Source organism: Coffea eugenioides, chromosome 3 (genome assembly GCF_003713205.1).
Source record: "Coffea eugenioides isolate CCC68of chromosome 3, Ceug_1.0, whole genome shotgun sequence".
Lineage (NCBI taxonomy): Eukaryota > Viridiplantae > Streptophyta > Magnoliopsida > Gentianales > Rubiaceae > Coffea > Coffea eugenioides.
Genome location: NC_040037.1, coordinates 15,189,483 through 15,201,772, shown reverse-complemented (window position 1 = coordinate 15,201,772; position 12,290 = coordinate 15,189,483). Strand labels below are relative to the sequence as shown.

The 12,290-nt window shown below is 35.7% G+C and overlaps 1 protein-coding gene across 1 annotated transcript; it reads left to right on the top strand.

Moving 5' to 3' along the window:
* The first annotated feature begins 8,009 nt into the window (after positions 1–8,009).
* LOC113766140 (putative late blight resistance protein homolog R1B-16) lies at positions 8,010–12,010 on the top strand. The gene is made up of 2 exons (XM_027310358.1): positions 8,010–11,505; positions 11,650–12,010. Exon 1 carries the CDS (start codon positions 8,010–8,012, stop codon positions 11,478–11,480), a length of 3,471 nt encoding a protein of 1,156 aa, XP_027166159.1. The 3' UTR covers positions 11,481–11,505; positions 11,650–12,010.
* The last annotated feature ends 280 nt before the right edge of the window (positions 12,011–12,290 follow it).

Genomic DNA, 12,290 nt, shown 5'->3' with positions numbered 1-12,290 from the left:
GTGATGATCGTGTACTATTTCTTTTCAAACATGTGTCAATTTGCAGTCAAGGAACTTTGTTATGTTTTGAGCTCATGAGATTTGAATAATTTTAAGTCTCTGTTTCTCAAGTTATAGATGGTAATATTCCAACCTGTCACTGATATCTAATCTTGGGTTGGAAATTTCCACCTGCTACTAAGATTGATTCTGCTAAATTAGTTTTGAGTTGTAGCAATATTCTTAATTCTACTAGGAGTCCTCTTACATGGATTTGGAAAGTTGAACCAAGCATTTTCTTCGGTTGTGTTCTCAAAACAGACTAGCCTCGAGAGAACTCCTGCGTTTTTTGCGGGAAAGGAGTCTAAACGTATAAATTAGGAGGTGTCCTAAAGCTCCTTGTCTTTGGATGGCTACATCTTTACCTGTCAATTCCCCTTCTTTGGGTGGCTCAATTAGATTTCATTAGTTGGCTAAATTTTGGTTGTAAAAAATTCTCAACTGTTAACCGCTTTAATGTTCTTTGGTTTCCTCTTTTTCCCGTTGTCTGTTGGGTTCTATGGTATGATAGGAATAAATTTTTGTTTGTTTGTCGGTAATAAAGATTTGCAAGTTTATGTAATACATGCTGTTTATTTTGATAAGAGAAATCCAAAAATTCGTAAACATTGATTCGATCTGAACCGTAAATTTAGGGTACTCGAATCGGTTTTAATATGTGTAGTTCGAGTAGCAGCAAATCGGATTAACAAGGACGTACATCCTGTCGCAATTCAAAAACTTTGAAAATCGCAAATACCTTAATTCATATGTAAGGATATACTTATAATTTTGTCCATTAAAACTAAAATTAATACCAAAATTAATAGAGGAATATATAATCATCTTTCATCAAATATTTATATTTGAGATGATATACTTGACTATCTCAACAATATAAGAGTCTTAACTTGTTTAACTTGCTAATTATATAATATATTTAGCTTTTGTTTCAGAGAATAAGTGATATTTACAAACTTGTTTTTACTATGAACATGCAAATATTCATGGTTATGTGTTATTTCTTAACAAATAATAAAGTCTTTTAGGTGTTTACTTATTTTCTTATTCTCAATTATGAAAATATGATTTCTTTTTTAATTTTGGTACCGAGTCTAGTACCTTCGGATCCGTGAACCGCTTTGCCAAATACCCGGTCATTCGAGTACTCTATGACCATGGACACAATTATGATTTAACTTTTTATCGAACCAATAGAACTGGTTCGGGTTATAAAATTGTTAGGCGGAAAGGACACCTGACCCGTGAAACGTAATCACAGACTGATGCTGACTCCTCTTTACTCTTTGTTCATGGCTTAAGGCCCTTGTTAGTAATTATATAAACTCAAGTCAAAGATTCCATCAAACTAAAATCTCCATTGAAGTCAATTTACTACTTTCTTTTGAAAATAAAAACTAGCTATTGATTTTTGGATTATAAGATTGATTTTTGTAGCATGCATATTGAACAACAATGTTTGAATTTTCAACAAAAAGAAAAAAAATTGCGAAATAAAGCTAACATAGATGAATAATTATTAATTATCATTCTCTTTCTCCCTTTCACTTGAAAATGAAAGAAACTATTTTCGTGATAATAAAAATTTCTCTTCAACTTTAATGTTTTCCTTTCTTTTTTTTTTTGGCCCCTTATATGCTCTTTTTCTCTCGAAAATTCCAAGAAAGCCTTACCTTATGGAAAGCGAAAATTTTTAAAATTAAAAAAAGGGTCTAGGTGTAGGGTCCCTTTCTTAGTGGACAATGCCGACACTGGTGCTTCTTAGCTACAAAATGAGAGTGAAATAATTCATTCAAAAACCATAAAGTAATGAATAAAAAAAAATTCTTTGCTTTTCCAAACCGAGATGCAACTTTCTCGTAATTCCTACACTACTGTTACGACTACGTTGTTATTTGTTAATCTTTTCTTTTTTGCTCTGTTTGTTTGTTGAATAATTGAATATTCCACAGAAGAAATACTTGCTAGATCTGGAGAAGGCGAGATTTGTTAATATTTCTCCTTATGCTACACTAAAATTTGAGAGTGAAATTAAGGAATTTCCTTGCATTATAAGAGATGGAGATGACCTCCACTTGCATAGATCCGATCTAATTGAGCTCATATGTAAGTAGATATTAGTTATAATATTTTTTTGAAGGAATTTAAAATAGACGATGGGTACTAATGTTAAAAAGTATGCCTACATATCATGAGGTTTGGGAGTATTTTCTTAATCAAACTACTTGATTTGATACTTTGATCAAACTGCTTGAGCTCAGCCAGCCAATTAAGGCAGTTTTCGCTGCTAAAAAGCTGGTTTGCGAGATTCGTTTGTAGTTCTACCTAAGAGATAAATATAACACTATAAAAATCTTATCAATTCATTAGCTGTGTATAATATTATTAAATTTAACCACAAGAGAATATGAAAATATTCTTCCAATGTATATCAATTAGCCCAAAATTGCTCAGGTCTCAAAACCTGAATATAGTTGCTCGCACATAAAAAAGGGAGCAGGTTATAATCACAAGGCGATACTGGTTACGCATTGTGAATGAAATCTTCTCCCATGTAAAAACAAGAACCCCCGAATTAAAGGCCAAAGCTTGAATTAAAGAACAAGAAATGGGACTGTCCAGTAGCCATTCCTGACCAGAATAGTATCCGGTCTCCATCAATCTATCGAATTCTGCACATTGACCCCCGAACGTGGAAGAAAGACTAATGTTAAGAGTTGAATTGATTTCTAATAGCTGTAATAGTATATGCTTGTATTAGCATGCATTTCGGTTCTAACTCTTCAGCATTTAGTAAAATTGAAATTTGAATCTATTAAATTATTTGAATATGTCACATTAAGTGTTAATAATAAGTGAATAGGTTATCATTTTTTTTAGAGTAAATTTTGTCAAAAAAATTCAGTGCTGCTTAATTAATACAAATGTTAATTTTTTGTTATCAAACGCATTTGAACATATTAAAATCTGAATCCATTAAATTTAAGTGTTGAATTGAATTATCAAATAAGACCTAATTCTCAATCAACTCGTGGAAGTTTTCTATGTGAATAATAAGAATTGATATCAAACATTTAAAAACATGGGTATGCCTTACCCATGAACCCTTAGTTAAAAAGCAAGGAAAGGGACGGTTCTCTGGCCGTGCTTGACCAGAAGAACAGCCAGTCTCCTTCTCTCTCATTTTCCAAATGGACACCCTCAATGTTGAAGAAAGACTAATGAGAAGACTTTCAAGTAATTTCCAATGGCCCGAGTAACACTGAAATGGGCATATATTTGTGTCTGGATAGGAGATTATTTCGGACAATATTTTTAAAAAAATTCTGTATCACTTTTTTGATATGAAAAGGTAATTGAAAAATATGCTTATGATACAAGTAAATAAATTAGTATAAATAATTAGCATGCATTTAAGTCCTGACTCTTGAAATGAAGCACTGCTACTAATTAGTAGAATTTTTTACTTCTTTAATCCAATCATTTTCTTTGACCATTGTATATTGTTAACATTAATGCATTCCGTAACATTAATTTTGAACTTTATCATTTTACTCTTTATATTTATTATGACTGTCAATGGGGTTGGGCCAACCCGACCTTGGCGCGTTCAGCCCAAAAAAAGTCTGATGAACCCGACCTTTCACTGAGCCAATTTGAGTTTGAACCTAAAAATTATGCCCAAATTAAATATGAGTCAAATTTGGTCCTCATCAGGTTTAAACCCGATTTAGGCCCGATCCTTAAATTTGCTATATATATAATGATATAAATATATATATAATTAAATATCCAAATATATTATTACTAAATGCTAAATATATACTAATTATGAAACACAAAAATACATTTGAAGACTTCTCTACTAACTTTCTCGAGAGCCAATATTGATATTGCATAACTGAAATTTTAACTTTTCTTATTGGTTGAGCAAATTTTTTGGTTGATTTCTTTTTGGTTTAGAAACATAAATTTCGTTTGTATCATAAACATATTTTCTAACCCAACTTTTATATTCTCAATCACTTTTTTATCTCACATAAGAGTACATCACATCATAAAAAGTGCTATAATAATTATTTCAAATAATACTCTATTCATATTTCAAACATGGATGAATTAAAATACTCAACCCTTACTCCACATCTGCTATCAAAACAAGGCTACTTAATTACGAAGTTAAACAAATTAAACTGTGGATAGTCGATTTTTTCCTACTCATTGATTGCCTCGTGACAAGAAGTGGAATTATTGCAAAAACAGGGACTTACAATAATTGGAGAAGGGGCAGGAACGGTAACTGTTATTGCTGGTTCATGGTTAAGATTTGGTAAAAAAAAAAATGTAAAATTCAGATTGCATCTTATATAGTATTTTTCACACTATACATGAGACTTACAAAATTTTATTCTATAATTACATACTATTGAAAATAAATTACACCGTGTTATCCAGAGTAACACGTTGTGCATTTTACACAAAAACTTCACGCCCTGCCCCCGTCCGCAATAATTCTGGTCTGTGGAGTCGGGATCCCATTGTGTGGAAAGAGAATACAATAATTCCCAATAATTCTATGAAACCGACCCGCTACTTATCAAAGGTTCAGAAGCACTGAGCCCACCACTTGCATATGTCTGCTAATACAACTTATATTCCACTTTATATTCCTCTCTATTATAAATGTATGATAGAGAGGGACTGATCCGTCTGGACCATTCTTGGTAGGGAATAATCCTACCTTTAATTTAGTTATTCTACATGCTTTGGACCGTAAAATCATCGGTGTCTCAAGTCACCTAAACTACTGCTGCCGTTATTGTGAATGAAAGTCGACTAAAACAGAGGCTTTTCCTCGTACGAACGAATCATTATCTTCTGTTAATGAGAAGCTAGCATACAGCTAGAGGTGGCAAAATGGACTGAATGGACGGGATTTGCTTGAGTTTGAGATGGAACCGAGTCATATGAGTTTGGATCCAATCTTATCAATATGTGTTTTGGGACTAATTTGGGAGGATCACTTTGGGATGGGTTTAGATTGATCCAGCCCAATACCCAAATTTATTTCTACATATTTTTTTTCCTTTAATTCATTTTTTATTTTTTGTTAAAAATTGATAACAAGGAAATCAAGGTTTTGTTAGTTTCTTTACAAGTAAAGATACAAAACATAAAATAAACATATTATCCATTTCCAATAGCTCTCATATAGATAAATCCTCTCATGCAAACTTAGTACTCTTCCTCTAGCAAGATTCCAAGAACCTACTCATGCTAATAGTCTTTCAAATTAGCCCCTTCATCCTGAAAACACACTAATGAATTTTTGAAGCACATGTCATTCAAGAGAATTAGCTATTCCACGTTACAAGTTTCTTCAGATGAACATACTTCCCAACATAGTCGAATAACGTCAATTTGCTAATTTAATTACAAACATTATAATCTAAAAAAAGATTAAAAAAAAACCGGAAAGCCAAACGAATTCGGGTTGGATCTTACATGGATCGAGAAAAAGAATCCGGATCTTTTTTTTTTTTTTTAGCTTAACGGCACATCTAGCCTAGCCTAGCCTACTCCTACTCCTAAGGGGAGGGGAAACCTACTCTATGGGATGGCCCAACTGAGTCGGGGGAACCTGATGGGGACTGAACCACTATCAGACCAGACGGTTGCACCACACACCCGTATGGATTTAGAACAAACCTCATGATGGGGACTGAACCACCATCAAACCAGACGGTTGCACCACACACCCGTATGGATTTAGAACAAACCTCATATTGAGGGACATTGATGGGAGGCAAGGTTTGAACCCTTGACCTCCCATCCCACAATTAATGTGGTGGCCAACTCCATTAAAGAAAGTTGGTTAAAGAATCCGGATCTAAAGCTAAGGTTTTTGGCGGTGGATGAGAGAAATCGGTGATGCTAACAGGGAAGGGTCCGATCGGAGGGTCCGAAAAGAGATAGAATAGGATACGGATTACAGAGTCGCGAGGAAAATGGAAAATCTGATCTGGACATGGAATCTGGGAAAATTTTGGGTATACCCAGTGGGTTGGTTGGTAAAATGGATGGGTCAACGCAGGAGTTGCAAGGTAGTCTTGAGCTAACCGTGGGTTCTGGGTCTGGCTTGGTTATTTGTCAAGTTTCTTCAGATGAACATACTTCCCAAATTGCTTTGTCAATTTTTTGGGGAGATATTTGGAACAATGAGTACCCAAGTATTTCTCAAAATTTCTCATTAATTAATGGATACAATTGAATATGTTCCATTTTAAATCCAATATCAAATTACAATACTCTTTCCGCCCAAAGTCCCTTTGTGCATGGATAGCCCATTGAAAATTGGGACAAATTGTCACCTCTACATACAGCTCTATGTTATTCCTAAACTTGCACGAATAGTGTGTGAAACCATACTATTTTGAAAGAATTAACAACTTTAGAGTGCAAAACGGTAGAATTAACTACTTTGTTTTGGCAGTTCAAGCTTTCAAGGCCTGGCTCAGTTGTACTTATTTATATTCAACTGAAAGAATCCATTAAACTAAAACCTCTAATGTCATTTTACTTTTTCCATAGCAACAAAAATGAAAATTGTTATGTCATAGAATTTATGTATGTAATAATAGGATGTGGCTATATGGAGTAACAAAGCTTAAATTTTTCAAAGAAACATTCAATTTATAAAGATTAAAAGTAAAACAAGTCTGAATTGAGCAATTGGTTAAATTTTTACGCTTTTTCAGTATAGGTGCAGGGAACTTTGCTAATGGAAAATGCCAGAGTGCTCCTTCTCAACCCCAATATGAGTATGAAATAGTCCAAAAAATAATAAACTTGTCAATGAAAACTTCTTTACTCTACTAAACACAATATGACTTTATGATAATTCCAACATTTTGTCTTTTGCCTTGCTGATCTTCTGTTTCTTACTCTGTTTGTTTGTTAAACAATTGAGTATCTAATTTCTTTTCCTCACTACCCTACAAAAAATAATATAAAATAAAAGGAAAGAAGAGTAAATTTGAGGGAAGAAAGACTTGTTGGCCCTGGGGGTGAGATTTGTTTCTCCTTTACCTGCACTAATATTTGAGAGTGATATTGAGGAAAATCCCTGCATAAGAGTAGACAAGTATTTGAGGATAAGATACTTCGAATTTTTTTCAGAGTTGCAGAAAAGGCCATCCACGTTGAAAGAGTACAAAATTAATGTGTTTGTAATACAACATTGGTTATCGAAATGACCCCAATAGAAAATGTTTCAAGAATGCATTTCTCTGTGATCATGAGAGATGGTCATATCAAATTTCCCTAATAAAATGTTGATGACAGAGTCAACTAATTTTTATTAATTTCCATTTGTAATTAGTTCAAGATAAATTTGGATTTTGGGTGAAGCCAATTTAACCCAATACGTGCCTAGCTCCAATTCCACCTAGTTTTTTTTTTTTTTTGGTCAAAAAAAAGGACCTGGCCCCACTTCAGGCCCCAACCCTTATTCAAGTTGTTGGGTTACCCCATTTTCGTTACTGGGACTCGAACCGGTGACCTACGGGATACTACCGCATGTGGTCACCGGCTGAGCTACCCAGGAAGGGCTCCAATTCCACCTAGTTGAATAATTGATTTTATCAACTTCCTTTTGTAATTAGACATGAGCAAATGATATTGCTGATGACCCACAATTTATTTTCACACTAACTTTTGCTAACGTGACAAAATTGTACTCCGTAGTATCTTTTAAATCCTCAGATGCCCAACACCTAGTTGTAGTATTATCATTGTCTGGGGTCCATCTTGAAATCAGCCAATTCCACCTGGTTGTATCATTGATTATCTCAATACTCTTCATAAGAAAAGCAAAGAAGTAAATTTCAGGAAAGAAATGCTCGCTGGCTCTGCAGCTAATGAGATTTGCTTCTCTCTTAAAATTTGAGACGAAAATCCCTGCATAAGAGATGGTCTCCACTTGCAGCATCGATCGGGTCTTACTTGATCTAGAGTTGCTGGTCCCGAACAGCTTCCGATACCGGCATGTTCCTTGCCGTGATCGTGTTCGTGATGCAATCAAACGCATGAAATTTCTCAAAACATTTGTTATGTATGCAAGAAAGTGGAGCCAAAGCAATGATTTGTACTTGCAATCTGACGATGTAGTGCAGAAGGTGAGTCTTCCATCTTTCTTATCTTGCGTTGAAGACACCTTTCACAAATACGAGGAGGACATTCACTCTCTTTCCCTTAGATCAAAAGCGGGTAAAAGATTACTTAAGCCAGAAATTCAGAAACAGATCGAATTACTTGAGCAAGAAATCAAATTACTTAAGCAAGAAATCATCCAAATTTACTTTGCTTTGGCAAGCAGCAGGTCATTGCAATCAAATTCTTGGATGACAGATGATGAACTAATGAAATTCATAGACGTCATCCTACAAAATCTAGCAGATTTGACAAATGGCTATATGCATCGCAAAATTAGTGAATCATCTATTTATGCTGCTTTGAGTTCCCTTGAAGCAAAGCTAACATTCTTCAAAAGCTTCATTCCCTTTGGCAAATTGCGAGGAACTGTAGATATTCCTGCCTTGCTGTTGGCTCACTTTGAAGTGGTGGCTTTGAACACAGCACGCCTCTCTTACATGTGTTCTTTTTCGGAAGATGAGGATCTGCACAATCCTGAGTTCTGCTCCATGATATATGAACAACAACAGAAAATCACACCTGTTGATTTTCAAGTCTACGAGATTTATATGGACGTTCTTAGAGCTACAAGATCCTCAAAATCATTGCATGATAGAATGAGGGATAAGCAGATATTGAACAACTTCAATGATTCTCTGATAAGTCGTCTCTGGGAGTTGTTATGCTGCAGCTCTAGCTTTGTGGATTCTATGAAAGATGAGATGCCAATACTCTATGCAGGACTGAGGTTTTTGAGAAGCATTTTAAGGGAGCAGCAGGAGAAGATGAATGAGCAAAACGAAAAAATTGGTGCTCTTCTTTGTGAGGCAGGCATTATAATTTGCTCGCCTTCTCTAAACAGAGTGAAGGAAGGAGAAGTTAGCTTCTTAGAATCCACAGAGGTCCTTGATTGTTGTGATATGCTGGCTAATACCAACACCCATCTCAAGCATTTTAAGGATCAGATCAGTGGCTCAAGCGTTATTGAAAGTCTTCCTTCCTTTCATAGCTTAAGAGCACCAGAAGTTAGCAAGACTTCCACCCACATGCTATCAAAAGGTAAAATGCCAATAGCCCATGAAGTCATGGTTGGTCTTGATGATGAGGCAGAAAAAGTAATTGAACGACTTGTAAGCGGATCAAAACAGGTGGAAATTGTTCCCATTGTGGGAATGGCTGGGCTTGGTAAGACAACTTTAGCCAAAAAAGTTTACAATGATAGTTCAGTAATCTATAACTTCCACATTCGTCTTTGGTGTATAGTTTCTCAAGCCTATAACATGCAAAATGTGTTACTTCAAATTTTACACTCTGATGGCAAACATTCGAGGATGGATGATGAGTTTCAAAATCTGGATGAACATGCGTTGCTTCAAAAGCTCTACCAAAAGCTGAAGGGGAATCGGTATCTTGTTGTTTTTGATGATGTCTGGGACATTGAAGTATGGAATGAGCTGGGAATTTCATTCCCGGATGACAAGAAAGGAAGTAGAATCATCTTCACAAGTCGATCTTCTAATGTGGCTTCACAGGTTGAATATGGGGGGAAACCTCACAATCTTCGCCCACTCAGTGAGAAAGAAAGTTGGGAATTACTGCAGAAGAAGGTTTTTGGAAAAGAAGATTGTCCTCAAGCATTTCATGGATTGGGAATGGAGATCGCCAAAAAGTGCAAAGGATTGCCACTTTCAATTGTTGTTGCAGCTGGAGTCCTAGCAACTATAGAGCATGATATTTGTGTTTGGGAAGGATTTGCTGAAAGTTTAAGTTCAACCACGGTGTCTGATGCAGAACAATGCAAAAAGTCGATGGAGCTCAGTTATGAGCATTTACCATATCACTTGAAGGCCTGCTTGCTGTATTTTGCTGCATTTCGAGAGGATGAAAAAATTTGTGCCATGAAGTTGATGTGTCTCTGGATTGCAGAAGGGTTTGTGGAAAAAATTGAAGGAGAGAGACTGGAGGACATTGCAGAAGAATATTTGATGGACCTAATTGGTCGAAACCTAGTTATGGTAAGTGAAAACAGATCCATTGGAGGAGTCAAAACTTGTTACATTCACGATTTGATATTTGAGTTCTGTAAGGGTGAGGCGAAAGAAAAGAAATTTCTTCAGGTCCTGCGAGGATATGATGAGCTTTCTATCTTTAATGAACCTCCCAACCTACCTCGGTTGTCCATTTGCTCCAGTGAAGAGGATTTTATAAAGTCAAAGCTATTTTGTCCATATTTAGGTACTCTGGTATTCTTTGATGCTACTCCAGGACGTAATAAGTTTAAGTTGCTTAATATCTCCTTCCTTTTTTGCATCTACAAACATCTTAAAGTTCTGAATTTAGAGGGCATTAACCTAAGGCTGAAGGAACTCCCAACTGAAGTCGAATCACTTCTTTGTTTGAGGTACTTAGCCCTTACAGCTTGGAAAATGAAATTCATTCCCCCATCTATAGCCAATCTCTCACATTTGGAAACCTTTCGTCTAAAATCTGGTGAGAAGATTTCATTGCCAGACTGTATCTGGAACATGAAGAAGTTGAGGCATGTACATGTAAGGCGTGTTTGTCTTCCTTCCAATAAAAACGTTGTGGAAATTCTCTGCACCCTACACAATTTAGACACACTCTCTACTCTGTGTCTTTTTCGTCGAGGGGAAGAGAACATATTGAGAAGGATTCCCAATATTCGCCAACTTAAAATTTTCAATTGTTGGGGAAAAAGAAGAGTGTGCTGCGACATGAGTCGACTAGAATGCCTAGAATCACTCACCTTAGGGGGCTACAACTTCTCAGGTTCACGGGAACATGTTGGGCTTTCTTTTCCCAAGAATTTGAAAAAGTTGTGTCTTTCCAACCTGGGTCTATCCTGTCGAAAAATGTCATTGATTGAACAATTACCCAATCTTGAAGTCCTCAAATTAAGACAGCGGTCAATGGACGGCCAAAAATGGGAGATGATGGAAGGAGGATTCCCTAAACTCAGGGTCTTGACGTTGGAAGATGTAGAGGTTGTGGAGTGGATAGAGACAGACCTTGACAGTGATGATTACTTCCCGTGCCTTCAGCAATTAAAACTCCACAGAATTTCTTATTTGGAAATGATGCCTGCTTGTTTAGGGCGTATACCAACTCTTGAAACCATTAAGATGAATGTTTGTGGAGATGGTGTCAAATCTTTAGTATGGGAAATTGCAGAAGAACAGAAAAATTATGGAAATGAGAATCTGAAGATCATTTATGGAAAATATTGAAGGGCATCAGCGGGTACAATATCAGGTAATTTTTTTTGTCATTACCATTAATTGGCTTGCAGAAATAATCTATATTTAGCTTTTGGTAGTTTTTTTTGGTAATGCAGGCATGAAATTGATGAGCAAACAACTAATTATTGCTCTATTTTTTTCTTAATGATATCATCAGGGAGTGCTACGGTAGTGCTCATCTGTGTGGTTTGGCTTTCTTTGGTGCTTTTGTAGAAGATTTGAGGTAACAGTAGGCTCTTTTCTTGTCAAGATATGGTGGAAACAATGAATGAGGTTTGTACACCATTCACAATTTTATCAATCTGCATGGCAGCATAAAGGCCATGCAGATAATTTGCTGTTGGCGTATTTTGTGTAATTTCGTTTTGCTGAATTTAGTAATGGTTGTGTGTTATTTCTTTTCAAACATGTGTGAATTTGCTGAATTGGGAGAGTGTACGAAGATACTACGCAAATGGTTGGCCTTTTGCTCTCAAGAAACTCTGTTATCTTTTTTCATTTTTTTTTTCTATTTGAGGTAGAAATTCCATCATTTTGACAGAATTGATTAACAATTTATATTTGGACTCACGATTCTTGGAAGAATAAGACAGCCCAATTTGGGAATTAACAACATACTTTTGATCTACAAATTCATGTCAAAATGAAACCTATATGATCTTCTCTTTTCTGCTCAAAACAGGTTTAAGATAAAAGTTGCAATTGGGATCGCAAAAGGCATTGCGTGGCTTGATCAGGATAGAGTAGTACTCCGTCGTAGAATTGGTTGAAGATGTATGCTCAATCTTAATTTTGAAT